This window comes from Typha latifolia, chromosome 1 (assembly GCF_019914945.1).
Source record: "Typha latifolia isolate L0001 chromosome 1, TyphaL0001v2, whole genome shotgun sequence".
Classification (NCBI taxonomy): domain Eukaryota; kingdom Viridiplantae; phylum Streptophyta; class Magnoliopsida; order Poales; family Typhaceae; genus Typha; species Typha latifolia.
The window spans coordinates 23,525,941-23,550,575 of NC_133086.1; the positions used below are offsets into that span (position 1 = coordinate 23,525,941).

The window sequence follows — 24,635 nt, forward strand, 5'->3', positions numbered from 1 at the left end:
ACTAAAAGGACAAAAGAATGCTCAGCAAGATAAAAGTGAAGAAACAAAGACACCATTCCCTTTTGCATTAGACGCCCCTGAAAATACTATCACTGTCAAGATGTCAAGCTGGCAAAATAACAGAGAAAAGAGGAAAAATAAAAATAGAATCTCTATTTCAAATTCCCTGCAGCGGATCAAACCCTGCATTTTATACATATATATACAGATTAAGCAAAATAAACCTTAATCCTAGAATTGCATAATTTGATTGCCCTAAGATATATACAAATATACCCCCCCCCAACTTTTCTAATATAGGCTGTTACTACCATATACCAAAGGTGCAGCTCACATGTTCCTGTGTGATCATCTGTAGCCGGCTCCGCATCATGGACATGGACAGATAAGGCGGAAGACAGAGGCGGTAAAAGCATGTATGAGATGTAGGCAGGTGGTCATGAGATTCTGAAGTCCTATATATGTACAATTTCGAAGCCAAGCCACAAAAACCATCAACGGGCAAGTATTTCACAGAAGTCCAGAAGAACAGAAGCACTCTCTGCTGTTCAGCAGGCATGCGCTCTACGATCTGCCAGAAGCCCAAAAAGAGTACTGCATAAGCCTAATTGGAAAAATCAGCATGGCAATGTTATCCAAACTCACTAATGCTCCTATAATTGTGTCAGCACAAAAAGGTGACCGGTGGTCACATAATAGGGAGTAATAGTCTGTAGACTTTTGTTCTAGAGAGTTATGTGATCACAGGGCTGATCTCGTCAAACTATTCCAAGTCTCCAAGCATGGTTCACCTCAAACAGAAAATAAATAAGTTATATCTTGATTAGGAAATCTCAGAAGTGTATGTTTTAGTGATGAAAAATCCATGTTTTTCTTAATTTGGAATTACATCACTGATTTTCTTTCTTGTTTCTTCCCAGTCTACTTATTTTCCTTCTTTCCAGAGACTTTCAGCTATAGATTCTATAGGACAACCTTTCGACTCAATATTTTGATCCTTAGATTTAACATAATCATTGACCCCAAATAGATGGACTCTAGAATAATAATGGAAGAAAAAGTGGATAAGGTACCAAACAAAAACACACACAAACACACAAAAGGAATGAAGTGATCTACAGCCCTATACTTGGTGGTCCAATTTCAAGTTACAAGACTCCAACCTAATATACATATATATATATATATATACCTAGATGATCCTTGAAATGATCTTGATGATCCCAGTTGCCTCTCAATTCTACAGATAGAGAGTGCAGGTGCATGGGCTTTTCAATTTTACATATAAACAAGGCAACTATATTCTAATTATCCAGAAGCAAAAGGTCAAATCTAAAAGGCAAAAAAAAAACAATGCTAAAGAATTCTCTACAATATGCCTACAATTTTTTTCACTATGTGGAATCATAATATAACTTCAACGAGAAAAAAAGAGACAAGATATGATGAATAATAAGAAATGAAAGAATTATCAGGAAAAGGCATCAGTTACTTGAAAGTAAATATGCTAAATGGAGAGTCGTCAGAACATCAACCTAGCAATTGAAGTTAGATAATTTGATAAAAGAACTAATAATGATTCTATTTAATTTTTGCATAATTTCTTGATGTGGAAGATAAAATAACAAAAACATATTGCCAGTACTGAGAGGTAGTTTAAGGGGATAACAAATTTAGATTATGATACAGTATATAACGTACTTAGTCTAAAGTACTACTGTATATACCTTCCAAAACCAGGAGATCTGGCGGTCTTTCATCTTGTAGCCATTGTATTCAGTATGTGCTTTCCACTCCCTAACATTGATAACACCATCACTACCGCCTAGCATTCGATCAAAATCTTCAGGGTCAAGACTCTGAAAGAAAAACTTCTGGAGTTTTGAATTAGCAAGTATATCGCTAAATCCTTGAGCAAAATGAGAAATCTGCTTGGAAACAGAATTTACAAAGCAATTCTGAATTAGAAGGTTGATATATTCCTCTCTATTCTTGCTATTTACTACAATATCCTTTCCTCCAGGACAGAGTTCAATAATCTTCCGAGTGCCTAGTTCTTCAATTTCTCTGACAAATGTTAGTCCTAATGCATCTAAATCCAGAAGCTCAGCATCCATCTCTAGTATTTTTTTGCAGCTTGTATATAAGCATGGATCTGCGTCCTTAACGTCTTCCAAAGTTATACTTTTCCCAGCTAGCTGCAAGAAGAATATGCGGTCAAATGCAATGCCCACTTGCACTTTATGCATCAATGCTAATGCTATCACTCGGCCAGAAAAAATGAAGTACTTCAGGTGCAAGGGATCCACAGCAGATGCTGCAATATACATAAACGAGTATGAGTGAGAAGATAAATATGCATTTCATACAATAAAAAGCAAGTTCTTGAGGCAAAAAGGACCTTACAAGAATTGGTCAACAATCCTAGATGAAGTACTATTGCATGTCTTGCAAACAGAAAAATGGGCAAACTGACAAGACACATGCACCGCAAGTACTTTTGCTGGCTCTAATTCAGACTTTGTAAAATAAAAGCTGCAGTAACAAGGAGTTCTGAAGAGAGGAACTGTAACACTTGTGTACTTGTCCTGAAACCTCTTCAACCTTGCCATCTCTTCTAATGCTCCTATTATTTTAATTTCACCTTCTGATCCATTTACATTGTGCTCACTTTGTAATGTAATACAAGATTTCTATGAAACTATTCTGAAAGTGCAGTTTCACCGTCAAACTATAGTTGAATGATCAACTTATAGATAAGGAAGTTATTCGCTCTGGGAAAGGAGGGGGGTTCTATCAAAGATTAGGTCAACGACCAGCTACTTTTGTACCAGTTTGAGTGTTTCACCATTAAAATGCTTTTTTTACCATGGTAGTTATTGGCAAAGCCTTAGGCAGTGCTAGTAGTCAGACATTCAAGCAAGTGGTACCAAATAGGAAGTAGATCTATTTGACAGTTTTGCCTGCACAAAACTATTGGCAGTGTCTGCAATCTGTGATATTATAGAATTATATGTCAATGAAAGACCAGGAGACAAGTGATTTGATGTCTTCTTGTTGTTTCTACACCGCCAAAATTAGTAAACAGAGAATATGAATATTCAAAACTATCGGCAATAATTAATGAGCATATATATTTTTTTTTTGCAGAAGAATATGCATGCTTCGATTTTAACTTGCATTCTTTAATTCTCTTTAACTTTCCATCTACACTAGCTAGACATATAAATCATTACTACTAAATTGGCTATTTAAAGAGGGCTGTTATTGCTTCTCTCTTATTTCCTTCTTTCCCCCCTAAATTTCAAAATACGCCACAAATACAAAGTGATGAGAATCAATCACCAAAATCTCAACATCACCAAATTAATTAAAATCCCAAAATAAATAAAACCAGAGGATACAACAAGTACAGAGAGATGGGCATCATTTTACCTCTAATTTTTCAGTAAAAGAGCTTTCCTAATGATGTTCTAACTTCATTGTCATTCATTTATTAGCATCCAGCAGCCAAGGGAATCATGCAGCTTGTTCCACTGTAGCAATGTGTGTTGCACTAATCGATTAGGAAAAGGAAGCCACCAGTTTACCAAGATTCCAAAACACCTTTCGTTCATTTGCTCAACTCATTTTCTCATCGCAGAAGGTGATGTGTTTCACTTCATAAACTGTCATCCTGGTAATGTGTTTTCTGCAGCTAAGTTTCATAGGAACACCTAAATATCCGATAATAAGTTGATTTAAAACAACAGAGAAGGATTGTTGTGCTAGTGGCCCTATTGTGTCACTTGCACAACCTTGGCATGCCCTTAATTAGAAATTTAAGACTTTTCAGAGCTGTAAGTCTTTTAGCCTGTGTCGCTTGCACAACCTTGGCATGCCCTTAAATAGATATTTAAGACTTTTCAGAGCTTAAAATAGGATTTAACAGCTAAATGAAAGTCTTTTAGCCTTACATATTGATGTAATATATCCAATTTTGTGTAGAAATAGGAATATGAGTCTTTGTCAATATATAAAAGTGCCATGAAGTGAAAAGTTATATATATATTTAAATCAAAATAGGGGACAAAATTGTTCAAATTCGAATTTGGTCAATACCTAGAAGGGTAGGATAACCACTAATTTTGTGTTTACAACTGCAATTTCGACCAATAACTTATAATTTATGATTGGAAACAACCTATATAGAGTAGATATACTTGGATTCCAGACCAAGTAGACTCCAATTCTATGATTATCCTACTTTCTACAATTTTGAAATTAGGGTAGAAAGTCTCGGGAAAAACCTAATTTGTATTCGCTGGTGCAATGTCAACCTATAATTGCATTTGGGTTAAGGTCAAACTCTACGTAGTAGATATACTTAGTTCACAACAGTCAAACTCCGATTTCATGGTTTCCCTAATTTTCCTTATTATTTTCTTATTTAAGCTCAATACATCGTGACATAGGGAGTATCTTTAGCACATCCCTGTGCCACATGTCCATACTCCATCAGCATAGTACATGTCGGTCAGCATATGAGGTGTGCCTAACGGCATGACAATCCTTGATTAAAAACATTTAAACCAACACAAGATTCTGAGTCTCTCAGCTTTACTCCAGTTAAATGTGCACCAAGTGTCATAGATATGTCTAGAGCAACACGACAAGAACAGTAATGCACTTGCCTCTATAACCAAGAAATCCTGCATCTTGCACTGACGATTCAACACCAGTTTCTAGGCTAAAACTACCATTATCTACAATGATCAATCAATCCTAACAGAAGTGATAAATTCGCAAAATAACAACCGGAAATTTGAAGTTCGCCAGAAAATGTAATCAAACAAAAGCGAGGAAATTTAAAATAACAAATTTTAAGTAATCATGCAACTTACCAGGATTTGGAAAGAACCTATGTTGATCATTTGCACATGGCAAGAAGAGCACATTTTGTGGGCTGAAGATAGCACGGCATACCAAACAGAACCACTCCCTCAAAACACCAGGGCCTGTAGCTTCCTCGTTTTTGAACTCCATGAAAAGTCCACCGTGCAGTGCACTAGCATCAGCCTGGGTGATATACTCAAACGACTCCTCCAAAAGCTGCGACCTGTCAATTAGCATTTCATGCAGCTCATGAAAGTCATCCTTTCCTTCTGGGAACATCATCAAAACCAAATTCCGCCTTGCCTCAAAGTCTAAAAGGTCCTTATGCTTCAGAAGCCAGTGCAGACTATCGTTCCTCTTTGCACGTCTAATAAGAGTGTTTAAAGAAAGCTGCCTAGCAAGAAGAACAGAATGAAGTGACCGGTCGGCATCCTCATAAATATCTGAGAACCAATTGAGCTCCGTCAAAACAACAAGAATATGCGACCACCCTGCCCAACGAGACTCACTCTGGACCAGTCCTTTCTGCTTCAACAGGTCCAAGTCCAGCTTCTTCAAGCGATCGTCTACCTTCTGCAAAAGCTCTGTATACACCGCATAGATTGAGCAAATCCAATTGTCGTTCTGATGACGCGAGCCATTGTATAATAGCTTAGGGACCGGACATGCCCCAGACATCCAATCCTGGACTGCCCGACGTAAAGCAAGCAAGAAGCTCGAGAACTCGCTGAGATCCCTTGCTGAAACTGACACGGTGTCTGAAGATAATCCTGCCATCACTATCTCAGCCATTTCTCTAGCAAAAGGTAGTAATTGTGGTATCACATTCTTCGGCCACCTCAATGGTCCAACCCATCTCCAGTCTGGCGATTCCAGCAGCGATGCCAACGCGCTTCGGCATGACACATAAAGCTGATCCTTCTTACCGACAGTCCACGCGAGCAACTTGCAGAACTCGAGCAGAATAGGCATGCACTTCACCTGAACATCTTTAGGCAAATATTCGGCATTTGAGATCATGAAGTGGCGAACGGCCCTCTCCGCAGTATCACGATACAAGGCCTCCCTAGAGAGGTACAATCTGACGAGCGCCAGAGGTGCCCCAGCGAGAACGAAGACCTCAAGGTGGTCTGACACGAGGTCGATACTCTCGTGAGAGGCCGAGCTCGATACGGTAATGGAGTTGACAAGGAATTCTTTAACAAGGCCGTCGACGTTGAATACCCCCTTGATGGGGGGAGAGGGCTCCCTGACGAGGGAGGAGACGGCGAAGATGATGTCGTTGACGAGCTGCCACGCACGGGGGTGCTTGGTGCTGCGGAGGCGACCGGTCAGGTAAAGCACGGAATCCTTCTGCACGGAACAATCGGCGAGGGTGGAGTCGTCCGCAAGCTGGCGGCCGCGGAAGATGAGACGCAGCTCGCAGGCGGCGATGCCGGTGATTGACTCCACGTGCCCGATGATGGACCCGACAGTATCATCCGGGTGGGCGTGGATGACTAGGGTTTTAGAGGTGGTTCGGATGAAGAAGTGAAGGGTGGGATCCGACGGGGAGGAGATCGGGATCGGGGAAGCGATCATGTCGGATATGAGAGAAGGGGCATAATCATCAAGCTTGCGCTTGGAGGGGAGGAGGTGTTTGTGGTCGAGGTGGTGGTGGAGGCGGGCGATCGCGGCGGAGAGGGATACGGACATGGAAACTGGCGGCGAAGAAACCCTAGGTCGTCCGCATGAGAGGGAGAAGGATCGGAGGTAAACGGCGCGGACGATGAGGGATATTTTGGAAATTTCACTCTCTCCGGCAGCGGTGGCCAAGGATGGGAAAAGAGGGAAGAAGGCGGGGAAGGAGGTGGGGGTGTGAGGTGGGGTGGGGTGGGGAGAAGGTGAAGTTTCGAAAGGCAGGCGTCGGTGTGTGACATCAGGTCGCGTGTTTGCGTTAAATTTTTTTTTTTTTTCTTTTTCCTCTCTCCAAGTGCGTGCTCCGCACGTGAGATGAAGTACGCGTATCTCACTGCCGGTCACGTGAGATGAGCGTGATGACGGGTTGGGGAAAGAAAGAAAATTTACATCCTATACCATATATTCTAGAGCGCTTTCTCGTTAGTAGGGTAAATGTTCATCACTTTGAGACTTGAGACTTGAGAGGGATCTAACTATATAAGATCCTCAGAGATATAATAGAAATACAAAAAAAAATTAAAAAGTATTACCTGTTTAATAGATAATTATTTATTTTTAAAATATATTAGCCTGCACGTTATTTTTTTATAATTATATTATCTTAATAATTTATTAAAATAAAAGACATAATATCAGAGTAATATATATATATAACAGAGTAAGATTATTAATATCTTTTTATAAATAACTTAATGAAGGTTTAATTAAATTCTATCGCTTTAATTATTTTTAAATATTTACGTATATCTTTTGTTAGTTAAGATTGATTTAAACTAAAATATAACAGTGAGATAGAAAATTAAATTTAAATAAAGCCTTATCTCCTATAAAAGTGAAAGAATCAAATTTAAATTTGTTAGTATTAAATGATATCTGCTATAATTAAGGTATAATTATATCTAAAAAATATTTTTTTAATAGAAAAAAGAACATGTAATCCGGAAGTTAGGCACAAATAATCTAATCTTCTTAACTAATAAGTCTTTTTTTACTTAATATAGTTTTGGAAATGATACTAAAAAAAAAAGTAGATTAAATGTACTGACTTCCGAATTACACGTTCTTAAAAATTAGAATAAATATACTAACTTTCGAGTTACACGTTCTTTTCTTCCGTTAAGATTTCTCTCTAGATATGATTATAATAAATATGATTAGATATTAATTATAAGAGATACTATTTAATACTAGATAATTTAAATTTGATTCTTTGTTTTTATTTTATAGGAGACAGACTTTAATTTAAATTTAATTCTCTATCTCTATATCAAATTTTTAGTTTAAATCAATTTTAAACTAACGATATATATATAAATAATTAAAAAGTAATATAAGAGATTTAATTAAATTAAAATTTTATCAAGTTAATTATAAAAAATATCAATACTCTAGACAGTTAAATCTCCAAACTCATCCCTACTGCACCGAAGAAGTTCTTAATATTTTTATAAAAAAAAATGGAACTTAAAGAGAACCAGCTAAAAGGCCACAAAAATTACATCCTAATTTTCGGAGAGTAAGGAATCCCAAACCTATCTTCTATCAAAACAAATTATTAAATAGAAGCAGCTAAAGGCCACAGAAATTACATCTAATATTCCGAGAATAAGGGATCCCAAACTTATTCTTTATCAAAACACGAATTGAAAGTCAGGATGCACCGAAACATCCCACAATAAAAGCTCTCGAGACTTTGCTTGGCAAGCCTTTTAACACACCCTCTTTTCTCCACTACCTATTAAGAGGAATTAATAAAATTTTGTTTTCAGGTGATGTAATGCTGAATTGGGGGCGGTGTGATAATCTAATCCTATCAGCAACTTATCATCATCGATTTATAACATATTCCCGATTGAACGAGTATAAACGAGTCATGAAAAGAAGAATTTAATAATTACTTATCGTAAGGATGAGTATTAACGAGTCATAAGTGATATTATTCCTATTTCTCGAGTGTTTTTTTGTAATAAAGTCATTAGAAAATTCAGCACTTTTTGTAACCAATCAAAGGCCGCAACTATCGGTTGGCCAATGGCATCCGTCCTAAAGGTCTTGGCTTCTCCTAGCTCTCCTCCGTCTCTGCACCAGGGGAAGGACACCAGAGACGCGGTTTACGTTGCCGCGGTGCCTCTGAGGGCAGCGAAGGGCCCGGCCCAGATGCTTATGTCGGCCGCTTACTCCTTGGGCTCTTGGGACCTGCAACATTTCATGGTCCTCGTCAAGCCCGACCCACCCCAAGCTCCGGTGAGCTCGTCTTCATCTCGGTTTTTGTTGGTTGTTATTAGATTTTGATTTCATTCTGTATTGGTTAGAGGCTCTGCGATGGTGTTTGGATTAGTTGTTGTGGTTTTAGTATGCCTTGCAACTGTTTGTGTATATGCCGCTGCGGAGAGGAAGATGCATTGTTTAGACATATTTTATGGATTATTGGTTTAGGATTGCTGAGCTATGGTGTTTCTGCTTTATGGTGATAATCATTTTAATTTTATCAGAGATGAAGATGAAGATATTTAGGATGATTCCTCTATTGGTAACTAATGAATTTGAGTTTTTGGGGGGAAATGTTAGTGTAGCTGCTGGTTTTGATATTGATTGATTTAATCTTATCTTCCAGTTGTCTGTCAAATGGCCTCTGCCAATGTGGAGATGAAAAAAAAAATGTCATCTGCATTTTAAGAAGAGATTATGACTCATGGAGAATACATTTTCTTAAGGACTCCAATGTGAGAGAAATTGCTACATCACATGTTTGGATATGCTGTCAATGTAGAGGGCTTAATTGTAGTTTAAAGACTTCAGGATATGGAGCTGAATGATGTTTTGCAGGAGCAATGAGCTTGATTGTGAGTCTTGTAACATTTCTTTGGATTGTGGGTCTTTTAAAACGTTACAACAAATTACCCAGTGGCAGTTGCAGGGCCCTGGGGAGGCATATACAGGCCTCCTTAGGCTGTGGAATCCCCTAGAGCCGTTGCAGCAAAGGTGGTTTTTTTTTCCCCTTTGTTGGTGCTTGGGGGTTGGATACATAGCTTTTACAGCAGTTTATATCAGTATATCTACCATTTTGGTTTTCATGTGCATAATGATAAATGGAAGTTCCCCTCTATCTGATAGTTGATAGATTAACAGATGTTACCATGGTAGTTATTGGCACAGACAATTTCCCTATTGGGAGCCAGATGCTATCCTTGTTTTACCTAGCTTGCTTTCCTCAAGTATTCTGAAAAAACATAGTATGTAGAGTAACTTCTGTCTGATCATTCCTTATAAATCAAATTAAGTTACGTACTGACAGTGTGCATAATTTATTTTTTGCAGATACTTGTTTTTGATTTTCAACCACAAGATCCTGAAAATGTTCTTGTAGCACTTGCAGTGGTATCAGGCAGAAACATACCCGGTTTGTGTGTATTTGTGTACCAAAGAATGGGTTATGTTTTTGCGTGGATTCTTCCCCCATCCTTCCTGCTAACATTATACAATTTCTTTATTTGTAGAATTTATGCATTTCCATCTCTTGCTTTCAAATTTGTAGATTGTTTCTCTATTGTTTTACCCATATAATTCCAACTTCAGTGTCATAACCCATATATTCCGTTACTGTTCCTGGGTCACCCATAAGTTGTTTCGATATGATTACTGCTTGCTAGTTGCCACCATAGCAAAGTGAGTTGACAGAAGCACTAGAATTACTATCCCCCATAACTTAGTAATCGAGTATATGGATTTGTGGCTGAAACAAACTTAAAAGGAAAATTACCGCACGTAGTGTCGTTTTGTGAAATGTAGCATGTACTAATTCTTGCTGAAGAAACAAGAAAAAGGTATCATAACCCAATTTATGTGGCTAGAAGTATTTGTCAACAGAAGATCCGACCAATCAAGAACTATATTTCACGTAGTGTAGTCAGGAGTGAGTCTGCAATGATGCTATCTTTCTATGTAGTTGGCCACTTTGATATTTTCCATATGATGATAATAAGTAACGGTACCTTCTAGGGAGCTGTTCTGTCTGTTATTATTCTTTCTTAGTTCATTTGCCACATCTCAAGGGTCCTTTGAGTCCATTTGTATTTGTGGAGCTGTTTTGTCATTCTAGCAAAATAAAGTTTAAGTTGACACCACCAATTGCCAATCTTACTGTTGGAAACGCAAATGATTTGCCTTACTCATTTGCTCCTCTACATTAATTCACAAAAACCTGAAAGTAGCACATCACAAGTCACTTGTATTTCTTGTGCTCTTTTGTAGGTGTCATTCTTAAGAGGAAGCTGCAAAGGATGCCAAGAAGTAGATGTTGGTTTGTTGGTTATTCTAATGGTAACAGCATTGATGTTGCTAATAGATTCAACAAAGAGTGGTCGACCAGTTTGGTTGTCGGTAAACACGACTGTCGCCACTACACAGACGGTAAATCACCATCTCCTTGGATATATTTAGTTAAAATTCTTATAGCTCTCCAGTAAGTAGGTAAGCATGTGACTTTAGATATTAAAATTTTCAAATGTATGAGTATTATTTCTTGAGCCATACAATAGTATATCTATGTTTCACTACTGTAACAACAAATTATGCATTTTGTTGTTAAGCACGATGATTTTTTGTCACTTTTGAAGGATTGGTGAGATGCTTAACTGGAGAACAGTGTGTCTTGGATTCTCTGAGAAGTGGGAACAACATGCAATAGCAGATTGGCAGCATGTAAGTATGTAACATCTCAACTTTAACTACAACTGTATTGGGCCCTGCACAGACTTGCACAAGCTATCGCTTGGTGCAAATCAAAGGTGATATTCTTGAAGCAAAGATTCGCCATGAACAATCTTTTACTATATGCTGCAATAAGCAGGTATAGCTATTCCATGAATACCAAATAGATGTCATTCGTTACGTATACGGTTTTTAGCTACTTGCGCATATAGTATTGATTCAAAATGGTATAGTGTTAACAAAATCAACCCAACCACGGAACTCCGGTCTTGAACTAAATAGCATTTATACTGGGCGATAAAGGCAGTTAGCACTGAATTCGATTTCTGCATCTCTGTTCTTTTCTATACATTGCATGTCAACTTTGTACGCTTCTAACTTGATTGTTTACTGATATACCTACAAAATAGTGAGCTTTTGGTCCAACTTATCTGCAAGCAAACAAAGACAGCGTTAGATATCAGAATCAATATCTACAAAAAAATTTGTGGTCAGTATTAGTAAACAACCATTTACGACAAGAGAGTTAGAAAAGAAGGATATATTTGTTCCACACCCAAATATGATTGCCAATTGTACAAGAGAAGGTAGGAAAATTGAAGCAAGACCGACCTATTCAAATAATATCCACTGTCTTCCACATAACATTATAACACACCACTCCGCTAAATGTTACATATTACACATAGATGACATAGCGCATGCTGTCGCGCACCATGAGGTGGCTCATCTCGTCCGGCCGCAGCCTGTCTCCGCGTGCCGCCTGGCCGGCGCCGTCCTCCTCCGACCGTCCTACCGCGGCGACGCAAGCCGCCGCCTCGAGCGGGGCGCGTGCGAGGGCGAGCAGCGCCGCGACTGCTCCGCCACGTCCGCCGGTCACGGCGGCGACGGCCGGGGCGCTTTCTTCGAGCGCGCTCTCGTCCGCGACGCGAGCGCGCCGCTTCCTGCCCCACGCGAGGCTTCGGCCCACATAGGAAATTAGATGCCACATAGACTCTGCAGTTGTCTCCTTGCCGCAGAATTTGGGAATAAGTAAATGTGACAAGGGTAGTGGTGTGGTGGGGTCCATTTTGCACTTACGCCCCCCTAAAATAAATAAATAAATAAAAAGCTTGTGTGGTTCTTTTTATGGTGTACGAGTCTGTTCCCCCGGCGGATCGTATCGACTCCAAGATGTGGGGACTTCGTACGCAATGGGTACGTGGCTCAATGTGCTTGGACGGTTTCAGGCAATCTTCAGGTTTTGCAACACGTAAGAAGGCTGTTAGAACAAATAGTACGGCTTGGAGGAACTTAGTAGCAGTACTACGACTTGCTTCGTGCGGTGGGGGATAAAACCGCCTAAAGGAAAAGTTTCGGTTGATGGTTTTAAAGGTCTATATTTGGAAAGTGGGGGAAATAATTTCTTGGAGCCTGGAGGCACCGCATTGCTGTGCAACTCTCACTCCTTAAATTGTTAGATAAATCTAACCAGATTACGTGCAGATGGCGACTAATGGAAGGTTATCTTATATTTCCCTTATCCCTGCCAGATCGAATGGCAACTCATTTGTAGCAGTGGAAGGGAATCATTTATGGGGTATGACAAGGATTTCCCTTTGTCTGTATGGCATTTGTAGGCTTATAGTTGTAGGGTCTCAGAGGATTTCAGCTTCATTTGGTAAGTGATATATTCTTTGGGCCGTGTTTCTGGTAGCCAGTGGATCGGATCGATCCTGGGCCGACCAAAATCCATAATCTGACTCGGTCTATGCATACGACTCTGCATGATATTGGCATGACGTGCGGATGATACGCGTTAAAGATTGTAGAAGTTTTATGAGTCGTCTATTTATAGTCAGCTAATATGATCCCCCAGGACGATTCAAAGTGGATTATAGCACACGGTTTTGATTCAACTCATATATGGAATATTCAGTTCATTTCATCTGGCAAAGTGTCCAACTACAAATGAAAAGTTATTTATATATATATATATATATATATAGCAAAGAGGATAAGAAAGAAGGATATTGAATCTAGAGGGCTTAGACGGCTAAATGGATAGAGATCTCGGAACACGTTGCATGATACGTAAGTAACTCATCTTATAGTCTGACGTCATCAATACGTTAATATTACGCAGATTGTATCCGCCTAAATTAATTATGGATTAGGAGAGGAGAGCGTCCGAAAAAGTTATCATAAATTATAAGATAAGAAGTTAAAGAACGTTACGATCCAACCAGGCGAATCATCATTCAGTATCACCATGGGGACCAGGTAAAGGCAACACCAACATCAGCTATCCGTCATTAATATATGCCAATATTTCCTAAGTTTGACGATCAAATGAAAGTTTTTAAAAAAAAAAAAAAATCTTTTTTGAGTTAATACACATAGACATTTATTTTTATTTTCTGTGACCTTGGCGTTAATGAAAAACGTCAAATAATTATCTTGTCCTCAATTTTCCTCTCAATTTAATTTTTGTCTAAAATAAAAGTAAAATAACTCCTTGAAGGTTTAAAATGAATCCCATATCTTTTTCCAGGACAATTCGCATATCTTATTTGACTAATTTATCCTACTGTTGATTGATGTGCAACTGGATATTTTTATACATTTGTTTTAGAATCCCTAGTTCTTGGTTGCATATTTATGATGCCAGATGACCCAAGCGAATGGGCTCACATCAAACGACTGGAGTTGGAGAAATTTCCAATTGGCTTCATCTCAGACAAACATATAAAGCTAGCCTCATCATTACATCAGCATGACAACAATCCGTAGGTAGACATTTATCATTTCCCCCACCCAGAAAGAAAGAAAGAAAGAAAGAAAAAGGAAAAATAAAAATGATAGGTTGAGTACCAAAGCAACACACCGAGTGGCCAACTGCTTTCTCCTTTGACTACAAAAGAGGATCGTGTCAAGTAACGGAACCGTTCACTTTACCACTATAAAATGCCCAAGCCCTCGTCTTCCAAACCTACTCATCTCCAAAGATTCAATTCAAACCAAACAAGTCCATAACCCATTCTCAGTCTCTACCCAATTCCAATTCTTCACACAGAAACTACCGTAATGGCTGAAACAGAGAAGCCATCTGAGCTGCAGAAGCCTCGCCATGTCGTCAGGAAGTTTCAGGCCAGGCCTCAACATGAAGGCTATGGAGCCGTCGTTAGAAGAAGCATTGGAAGGTAGGTAGCCCACCAAAAGATTTGAACAATTTGATGTATTTATGTGGCCTAGTTTTGCTGATTGGTTTTTTGTTGCTTTACTTCCACAGATTCGAGCTTAAGTATTTTGATCCTTTTCTTGTTCTGGATGAATTCTCAGGTGAGTTTTTGTTTCGTTGTCTAGTTCCAGTGTAATGAGATTATGATCTCTGTTTAACTGACCATGAATTTGAAAATTTTCTCTTGTCGAAACCTTCAGTTGCTGCTCCTGCTGGATTTCCTGATCATCCACACAGAGGTATGCTGCAATTAATATAACTGCAAATTTGTTATAGCATTTGCATTTTGCTGATCTATTATGTCCAAAATTGCAGGCTTTGAGACTGTGACTTACATGCTAGAGGTATGTACATTATGCCCGCAAGAACCACAAAAAATATCTTCCTTTTAATGGAAGGCAGGCATCAAATTGAGCTTTTCATCTTCTCTTGGTACTCAGGGAGCAGTCACACATGAGGATTTCGAGGGCCACAAGGGCACGATAAAGGCCGGCGATCTGCAATGGATGACGGCCGGCAGGGGAATCGTGCATTCGGAGATGCCAGCGGGCCAGGGGACCTCCAAAGGGCTACAGCTGTGGGTCAACCTCTCCTCAAAGAACAAAATGTGAGCACAGCTACTCTCTGCCTTCAAGTAATATATATCAAGAAAGTCAAACAATCTTTCTGATTAAGTTAACTGAATAATTCAAGTGTCTATTTCCAGTCAATTTATAATAGTCTCTAGGCGTGTTACCTAGTAGATCTGGATCTAGGGACAAAGATGCTTGGTATGATGGCAATTTGATAACCATCTTGTGGGGTAACTTAGAAGACTTGGACTAATGATTCAGGCATTGTGTAAAACATGCTAGTTTAGAGTTTAGACTATCTCAAAGTCTTTGTAACTCTTATAAAATTGCAGCATTGCAGGCTTACATTCTTGCATTTAGGCAATAATAAACTAATGGTTTATAGTACCTTATTTTCAGCATCATTTCTGAAAAAAAAAGAAACAAGGACTTCTTCTTCTGAGATAGTGGACATTAAACATGTCATTCAGAAGATATTGATATTGATAGAATACCAGTTTGAAATCGAGATTTTTTTCGAGATAAATTTTGTTCAAATTCAGGGGGGCAAAAGTAGGCCTGAGGAAGTTACATCTAAACTTCCCACCTACCTACTGACTCCTCTTTAGCACTGTCACCATCTCAAATTCAATTGATCCTATTTTTAAAATCACATCTCCTTCAACTTTCTTAACTACAAATCACTGTTACAAAATGCAGAGAGTTCTTATCATATTATAATTGCAGGATTGAGCCAAGATATCAAGAACTGCAAAGCAAAGACATTGCATGCACCTCAAAGAACGGTGTCGCCGTCCGCGTGATCGCCGGCCAGTCGATGGGCATCCAATCTCCGGTGTACACGCGGACGCCGACGATGTACTTAGACTTCACAATCAAGCCATCAGCCTTCCTAAGCCAACCAATTCCACCAGTTTGGAATGCATTTGTGTATGTTCTTGAAGGGGAAGGAGTCTTTGGTTCTGAAAGATCCGGCCCAGTTGGCCCACATCATCTTCTACTCTTGGGCCAAGGAGATGGGCTGGAAGTCTGGAACAAGTCCTCTAAGCCCATAAGGTTTGTGCTCGTTGGTGGTGAGCCCTTGGGTGAGCCAGTGGCCCAATTAGGGCCCTTTGTGATGAACACCGACGAGGAGATCGATCGGACGGTTGACGATTTCCAGTATTGCATCAATGGGTTTGAGAAGGCCAAGCATTGGAGATCAGGGGCATTAATTGACCTAGAAGTTTGATGCTCATGAGAACAAATTTCCTGCCATTTATTTATTTTCTTACACCATAGGAGAGTGAAAGATAATAATAATAATAATAATAATAATAATAATAATTCAATTGTAGAGTTTGTCATAATATTCATTGTTTATTATTTGCTTCTATTAGCCTGAGGAAATTAGAAGAACTAGTCCCAGGTTCTTGAACTGTAGATTTTTTTTTCCCCCTCCTTATGTTGCAGTTTGTTGATCTTTTTAAATCATTACGAGTTGGTGTAATTAATGTACAGTATATTGTCAATTTGAGACAGTGATTGTACAATTACAATGACAAGGTTTACTTTGATATTTTGTTGGCATACTCTTCACTTTACCCAACCAAATGACAACGTGAAACTTCACAAGTAGAGCTAACATAAGACAAAAGAAAAGAACAAAAAAAAAAAAAGTTTTCTTCTAGATGATTAAGACAAAAGAAAAGAAAAAGAAATTTCTTCTATATTTGCCTAATCGTTTGAGATTGGAGGTCGGCAACTGAAGTCCAGTAACAAATGCTATAAATTGAAATAACCTTGGAAGCATTAGAGTTAATATCTGGCAGAATTTTCATCAGATTACTAATATATGGATAGTTCTAATCTATATATCCAAGATTGGATGATAAAATTTGATTTGACATAATAATCCGATGTAATAAACTGATTTTTAAGTAAATTTGAGTTATAATTCATCTAATCCAATTATTAAATTAGTCATATTCATGTTTACTATCTCAATATATTTAGCCCCTTTATGATCTGATCCATGGACCTAGATAATCTACTTGACTTGACTAATATATTTATAATTTAAAAAATAATTTTTTAAATTTAAATAACTTAAATAACCCGTTTAGGATCCGTATAACTTATTTAACAAAAAAAAAATTAAATTTATATTTAAAAATTTTATTTTATTTAATAAATAAGTTATGTTCGTATTTGTATTATGATCCGATCTAATCCGAACAAAGCTAACCCAACCCAACTGAAAAGAGCCTATTCTTTTCTAGCCTCATGATCCATTAATTTTTTTTATATTTTATAGTGTTATATTTCATATTCCAACCCTTGGAAAAAAAAAATTTCTTTGATGCACCAAAACATTCGAGTTCCCGGACTCTATCTAACTATCTAACAGGGGTCATTTACACACAATTTTACTTATATAAACTGTATGCATTTTAATTTCAATTATCAAAAAGTATGTATGTAATATAAATGCATTCCGTTTTAAGAATCTTAATCTTATTATTATTATTATTAAAACCTAATAGCAGTACCAGTCTTTCAGCATCCAAATCAAGCTGGGTTGTTCCAGTCCTCCTGAGTCTCTGACCTGATACCTGACGACAATTCGCCAGACAAATGCAACCACCGTTGCATGCCACAGAAGTCCAACACCTTGACCAAAATAAGATCACTATTCACTACTTTCTCGTGCCATTCCTCAGATGTTTCCAAGTAGTTGAGGGGGGTGAAAGCATCATTAATTAAACGCTGGAAAGATGGAAAATATGTGCTCGATTAATAAGTTTTAGAGCAAGTGTAAATTCTCTGTCCTTTTCAGTTCCTGTCCTGTAATATGTGCTCTATTTTAATTACAATTTATTTCCATTTTAATTTCTTTTTATATATTTGTAAACTTTAGTATTTAAGACACATATGTAAAATATCTTATATATATTTTAATTTACTAATAGATAAATATTATTTTATAACTAATTGGTTAGTATCGAATCGTTGCTCTAAAATATAAAGAGAGTAAGTAAGTACAAACTAAGGGGTGAACTCTATTTTGGCCTTAGCTTAAATTTGGAAGCAAAAGACTCAGTTCGAATCCTATGAACATTATTTATAAACATTTGCAAAAGCCGTAAATGAATTCTCTTCTATGGACGTCATGGCATAGCCAAAAGCATTGCATTGCCCCCAGATAGAAGCAACTCAACTCGTAATTGCATGCCACCGAAGCTAAAGCCAGGAGCCAAAGATTTCATCTCATCACGCCACCGCAATTAGAAGCTTGAGATGCATCCATCTTACTTCCATAATTTCCTTGGCTCTGGCAGTCTGGATTCCTCCATAATTTCCTTGAGATACAAAGCTACCAAGTATCAATAACCACTTTGGATTCCTCCATAAGAACTGTCCCAGTTGGGTTCTATTATCCCGGGAAGGTATCATCTGTATCTCAAAACATGTAGAAGATTCATGGACATGATTAAGATTTCTCTGCCATTAATTAGTTTGGATGTGGACGCATGAGCTCCTCCTCCTCACACAGTGGATGGACCACCTTCATCAATCCTTTTCATCGATCGAGTAGGAACTAATAATTGTACAAAATAATTGCATCTAATTGTCATGGCTCTCATGAATTGAAGGATGACAAACTATTAGGTTCCATCAGAAAAGAAGGCAAAAGTTTCTAATTTCAGTACTGAGCAAGGGAAGAAATTTCTAGGAACTCTGTTTTGTTTTTTTTTTTTTTGCTGCACAATGTGAATCTCGCCTTGGAACTGTCCTTCATCTCTCCTTTTCTCCACTGTACTAAGGATTGAGGATTTCTCCACTACAATCTATTGATTAAACTTGCCTTGAATTTTATAATTTCTTACTATATTTTATAAAGAGTATATGAAAATTATGTTCAAAAGTGTAATTCTAGTATATATATTTGAATGGAGTGCAGCGTTTAGACGCCACAAACATTGGTGACTCACCATCTCTATCCACTACACCTGGCTATTGGAATCCCAGTTGGGCAAATTCAATTGCTCAAAATTAATCTTACATGTAAAAGAGAAATATAATTTGTACACCACCAACATACTTTTCCTCCATTCTTTGAGCTGCTGCCAAAGAATCCCATTTCCTCTCTTAAAACTATAAAAAGAATTTAAGAGCTCAAAAGCCTATATTTTCTCATCACCGATAATGGCTGATAGAGATGACACAAAAGCTCCTCTTCTACCTCTTCGTGAACGTATACAAACATCGCGCTTCCCTCTGAGATCACTTTTAACTGGCAAGTATTTGTTCATCATCTTGGGGCCGTTAGCATGCATGCTCATCTTCTTCTTTGTCGACCTCGACGGCCGGAGCTCGAGCCGCAACATGCTCGCCGTCCTCTCGTGGGTCTTCCTGTGGTGGCTCACCGAAGCCGTACCGATGGCCGTCACCTCCATGTCTCCTCTCTTCCTCTTCCCCCTCTTCGGGATCTCTACCGCCGACGCCGTTGCCAAAGCCTACATGGACGACGTCATCGCTCTTGTGCTTGGTAGCTTCATACTGGCGCTGGCCATTGAACACTACAACATTCATAGAAGACTAGCACTCAATGTGAGTTCACGACACCCCTATAATTTTACGTACTATAAAGTTATCTAGAAATGATCGGAATTGCGCAATAATTCCAACAGATAACTTCATTGTTCTGTGGGGATCCTCTGAATCCGCCGTTGCTGCTACTGGGGCTCTGCGGCACGACAGCGTTCGTGAGCATGTGGATCCACAACACGGCGGCGGCGGTGATGATGATCCCGGTGGCCACCGGGATAATTCAGAGGTTCCCTGATGAGGACTCGCTGAGTTCTGATGTCAAGAAGTACTTCAAGGCAGTGATACTAGGAGTCATCTACTCCGCCTCCATTGGAGGGATGAGCACCTTGACAGGCACTGGAGTTAACCTCATCTTGGTGGGGATGTGGGGAAGTTATTTCCCTGACGAGGAACCCATCAGCTTCAGCTCTTGGTTCCTCTTTGGTTTTCCCCTGGCTCTGCTTCTCTTCTTCATCTTGTGGGGTATCCTTTGCCTCTTTTACTGCTCAAAGAATACTGCGAAGGCTCTCTCTGCCTACTTAGATAGAAACCATTTGAAAAGGGAGCTTGACTTACTTGGTAATAATTCAGGGGCTCCTCTGTTTCTCTTCCTTCTGTAGAATTCCTATTGCAAATAAATTGATTTAAGACCCACTATTAATTGTGACAGGTCCAATGGCTTTTGCCGAGAAGATGGTCCTAGCTGTGTTTGGAGTAAGTTTTACTTCTTCTCTAAGACTTTAAAACAAATACTTTTCCTAGATCTCTAACTCTCTGTAAACTTTGCAGTCTCTTATAGTTCTATGGATGACTAGAAGTCTAACCAATGATCTCCCTGGTTGGGGAGCTCTGTTTCATGACAACGTTGGTGATGGAACTGTTAGTGTAAGTAGCCATTTCTTGGTGCAATAAAGCAAGCCTTATCCACGAAGGCATAAAAAATAATCTCTCTCTCATCTGATGCAGGTGATGATGGCAACCTTGCTCTTCATAATTCCAAACAAGAAGAATGAAGGAGAGAAGCTAATGGACTGGAACAAATGCAAGAAGCTCCAGTGGAACATCATTCTCCTCCTCGGGGCGGGCTTCGCGATTGCCGACGGCGTTCGAACTAGCGGCCTCGCCGACGTGCTCTCCGCAGCCCTCGGCTTCCTCAAGGCAGCTCCATACCTAGCAATTGCGCCGTTGGTGTGTCTTGTGAGCAGTAGTATCACAGAATTCACATCAAACAACTCGACCACTACTCTTGTAGTCCCTCTGCTCATCGAACTGGCCGAATCCATGGGGGTGCATCCTCTCCTCCTCATGGTGCCCGGTGCCATCGGCTCGCAGTTCGCCTTCCTGCTCCCAACTGGCACGCCTTCCAATGCAATGGGATTCACCGCAGGGCACATTGAGATCAAGGACATGATCAAGACTGGACTAACGTTAAAGATTGCAGCCATTGCGACTCTTACACTACTTATGCCGACGTTGGGTGAGTAATCTTCCATTGTTTTTACCTTGATGCCTTTAATTTGCAGTAGCACTTGTTTGATTCTTCCTTCCTTTGTTTTCTAATTGATGCAGGACCATATGTTTTTGGCACAAATAAGAAGTTATAGCAAAGTTAGTCAACCAAGGCTTGTATAGTATGTATCGACCTCATTGGGCTTTTTTTTATTATTATTGTAAGTTGGTAAATTTCTTTGTAAGAAAGCCACAGAGATGTTTTCTAGGAATTATAAATCATTATTGGAAGCTAATGGATAAGGGAGGGGGTCTTATGATTCCTATCGCTGTTATTATTTTATTCACAACTTGCCTTCATCTATAATCTATTAGAAGTCATAGCAAAGCAGCTTTATGCCTGTATCCATCTAGACGGCCATATGTCGAAATATATAAATATATATCGTACTCCAAGTTACGAGTTTCCTGGATTAAAGAAACCAATAATGTAAATAATAATGCTACATAGATAGATATGTTAAGCACAAGAGTAAATTAATCAGCAAAGATCCACCATTCTGGACCCCAAGTGACGAGTATTCTAGATTTTTCGTGGCCAAAGTTTGTCTTTTTTTTTTAATATAATGTGAAGACCAAAAAAAAAAAAAAAAAAAAAAAAAAACGTAAGTAATTAGAGCAAGTAGACTTGAATACTACTATGTAGAGAATAGTAGTTGCTAAAGATTTATAATTTGAGTTGATAAATGCATTAAGACTTGAATACTCGAGGGCTTCAATAAGAAGCATCTATTAACAGCTGCAAAAGACTAGGTGAATAAATGGAAATACCACGGAATACGTAAAAAGAGCAAAAGCTAGCTAAGATGCAACTGACCTTGTGTATGGTCTCCTCACAAACTTTGAACAGAATGGAACTGTTGTTCTTTCCTACTTAGGTAAGGGTTGATGATTGGCACATGAAATGATCTTATTTCTCTATAAAAAGTTAGGACTAAAACTATACATCATTGACTAATTTATATCTCACAAACCTACCGGTATGTCAGAATAAGATGAAGTATATTCATATTGCCCATATGTATAAAAAGGACAAGGCAGGATGACCCACAGAGCCAATGACAGCATCCTTATCTGGCAATTGGCATACCTGGCATCTTCCATATACCACCTTGACTCTTATCTCTCCCTCTCTGTCCCTCTCTCCCAGTATGATGTTTTGAGTTTAGACTGTTTTCAAATCAGCAGGTAGTGAAGGAAGAGAGAAGCTGCATAAGCCATGACCCAATCAAGCTGTTTCATTAGAATCCATGAGCTCCTTCCAAACTATCAAACTGGAAGCATTCACCTACAAATTGGCAATCTATATATAGCCTACCAGACATACAATACAAGTATACTATACATACCACAACCACTTCCAAAATGGAAGACTCCAAAACTCCTCTTCTACCCATTACAAGGCCTTCCCAGATCCCCCACCTTTCACTTCTTAAGAAAGTCTTGAACACCAACTATCTCTTCATCCTTCTTGGACCTTTTGTATGCATGTTAATATGCCTCTTTGTAGATATCAATGGGCAGCCGTCAAGCCGAAACATGCTCGCCGTCCTCTCCTGGGTATTCATATGGTGGCTCACCGAGGCGATCCCGATGCCCATCACCTCCATGTCCCCTCTCTTCCTCTTCCCCCTCTTCGGAATTGCTTCATCTGAGGAAGTCACAAGGTCATACATGAACGACGTCATCTCCCTCATGCTCGGTAGCTTCATACTCGCATTGGCTGTCGAGCATTACAACATCCATCGACGACTAGCCCTGAATGTGAGCTCCAACTCTATCTCCCATATTTAACACTAGTTTGCATTCTATGACAATTAAGAACAAATCTCCAGGTTTTCAAACTATACTGATCACAAGCATCACTTTTTTATGGGCAGGTAACTCTGTTGTTCTGTGGGGATCCTCTGAATCCCCCATTGCTGCTCCTCGGGATCTGCGCCACAACTGGATTCATCAGCATGTGGATGCAGAACACAGCAGCAGCGGTGATGATGATGCCGGTGGCAACTGGCATACTACAGTGGCTTCCCGACGGAGGCGATGAGGTGCATCCCGACGTAGTCCGATTCCGCAAAGCTGTGATACTGGGGGTGATATACTCTGCTGCCATTGGAGGGATAACCACACTGACGGGCACTGGTGTCAATCTCATATTGGTGGGGATGTGGGGGAGCTCTTTTCCTCAGGAGATGCCCATCGGTTTCAGCACTTGGTTTCTCTTTGCCTTCCCATTGGCACTGCTAATATTCTTTGCTCTGTGGGGTCTGCTTTGCTTTTGTTATCTCTCAAAGGGTTCGGGAAGTGTACTTTCAGCATATCTGGACAAAAGCAGCTTGAAAAGAGAGAAAGAGCTTCTAGGTGAGCAGTACATATATATTTATTCAGAAAAGCCATCAATTGGTCATTATATAGCTTGAGGATACCTCTTATAATTAAGTATATTTTCTACTGATTTGCTTGTCTATTTAACAGGACCAATGGATTTTGCTGAGAAGATGATCCTGGCAGTGTTTTCAGTATGTCCCATAAACTTCTTGAGTCTTTTTAATAATACTAAGATTCATTTTAACCAATTTGTTTTTAATATTGGCAATGCAGTCCCTTGTAGTTTTATGGATGACAAGAAGCATAACAGATGAAGTTCCTGGATGGGGATCTCTGTTTCATGGAAAAGTTGGTGATGGAGCTGTTAGTGTAAGTTTAGACATGAAATCGACTAATAACACACGAGATTAATTAAAACATATAAAGGGGAGAAGAATTAGACCTGAGAACCTCCTTTTCTTCTGTGCAGGTGATGATGGCAACTCTATTATTCATAATTCCAAACAAAAAGCAAGAGGGAGAGAAGTTGATGGACTGGAACAAATGCAAGAAGATCCCCTGGAGTGTCATACTGCTACTAGGGGCAGGCTTCGCAATAGCTGATGGTGTGCGATCGAGTGGCCTTGCTGACATCCTATCGACAAGCCTGAGATTTCTGAAGACAGCTCCACCGCTAGTAATCACTCCATTAGTTTGTTTTGTAAGCAGTAGTCTCACTGAGTTCACCTCCAATAACGCCACCGCGACGCTCGTCATCCCGCTCCTCATCCAACTCGCCAAGTCTATCAGCATCCACCCACTTGTGCTAATGATTCCCGGGGCCATTGGTGCTGAGCTCGCCTTCTTGCTCCCCACGGGCACACCGTCAAATATAGTCGGATTCACAACCGGACATATTGCGATCAAGGATATGATTAAGATCGGGTTGCCACTGAAGGTTGTCAGCATTGGAGCACTGTCACTTCTGATGCCCACATTAGGTAAAGAAGCTATTACACTTTCTGCTGATTTAGAATAGCTCTTCTTCACTGTACAATTTGTCTGCAAACCTCTAATCTTCTTTCGTCTGTGCAGGTACATTTGTTTTCAGGACCACATAATCCTGACAAACATCTCAACAATTGTACATAGAGATGAAGAGATTACAAGAGACTGAAGATATAGCCACA

At 39.3% G+C, this 24,635-nt stretch overlaps 5 protein-coding genes and 1 long non-coding RNA gene across 6 annotated transcripts; 4 read left to right on the forward strand and 2 right to left on the reverse strand.

Moving 5' to 3' along the window:
* Positions 1-36: 36 nt before the first annotated feature.
* LOC140801569 (E3 ubiquitin-protein ligase UPL5) lies at positions 37-6,782 on the reverse strand. Its single transcript, XM_073156740.1, has 3 exons — positions 4,884-6,782; positions 1,728-2,317; positions 37-571 (listed from the first exon to the last, which is right to left on the reverse strand). The coding sequence occupies exons 1-3, from the start codon at positions 6,568-6,570 to the stop codon at positions 308-310; spliced, it is 2,541 nt and encodes an 846-aa protein (XP_073012841.1). The 5' UTR covers positions 6,571-6,782; the 3' UTR covers positions 37-307.
* A 1,725-nt stretch (positions 6,783-8,507) lies between these two features.
* Positions 8,508-11,596, forward strand: LOC140788344 (uncharacterized). Its single transcript, XM_073137561.1, has 4 exons — positions 8,508-8,799; positions 9,874-9,955; positions 10,807-10,965; positions 11,172-11,596. Exons 1-4 carry the CDS (start codon positions 8,587-8,589, stop codon positions 11,240-11,242), a joined length of 525 nt encoding a protein of 174 aa, XP_072993662.1. The 5' UTR covers positions 8,508-8,586; the 3' UTR covers positions 11,243-11,596.
* Positions 11,535-12,019, reverse strand: LOC140788352 (uncharacterized). Its single transcript, XR_012109014.1, has 2 exons — positions 11,878-12,019; positions 11,535-11,696 (listed from the first exon to the last, which is right to left on the reverse strand). It is a non-coding gene; the product is annotated as an uncharacterized lncRNA (long non-coding RNA).
* Positions 12,020-14,185: 2,166 nt separating this feature from the next.
* Positions 14,186-16,615, forward strand: LOC140788334 (pirin-like protein). Its single transcript, XM_073137551.1, has 6 exons — positions 14,186-14,447; positions 14,537-14,586; positions 14,686-14,724; positions 14,801-14,829; positions 14,926-15,092; positions 15,784-16,615. Exons 1-6 carry the CDS (start codon positions 14,332-14,334, stop codon positions 16,286-16,288), a joined length of 906 nt encoding a protein of 301 aa, XP_072993652.1. The 5' UTR covers positions 14,186-14,331; the 3' UTR covers positions 16,289-16,615.
* Positions 16,616-19,117: 2,502 nt separating this feature from the next.
* On the forward strand, positions 19,118-21,428 carry LOC140788326 (tonoplast dicarboxylate transporter-like). The gene is made up of 6 exons (XM_073137538.1): positions 19,118-19,650; positions 19,731-20,208; positions 20,300-20,343; positions 20,419-20,514; positions 20,596-21,106; positions 21,199-21,428. The coding sequence occupies exons 1-6, from the start codon at positions 19,246-19,248 to the stop codon at positions 21,231-21,233; spliced, it is 1,569 nt and encodes a 522-aa protein (XP_072993639.1). The 5' UTR covers positions 19,118-19,245; the 3' UTR covers positions 21,234-21,428.
* A 1,234-nt stretch (positions 21,429-22,662) lies between these two features.
* LOC140800025 (tonoplast dicarboxylate transporter-like) lies at positions 22,663-24,616 on the forward strand. The gene is made up of 5 exons (XM_073154655.1): positions 22,663-22,902; positions 23,019-23,499; positions 23,614-23,657; positions 23,740-23,835; positions 23,936-24,616. Exons 1-5 carry the CDS (start codon positions 22,678-22,680, stop codon positions 24,482-24,484), a joined length of 1,395 nt encoding a protein of 464 aa, XP_073010756.1. The 5' UTR covers positions 22,663-22,677; the 3' UTR covers positions 24,485-24,616.
* Positions 24,617-24,635: the final 19 nt, after the last annotated feature.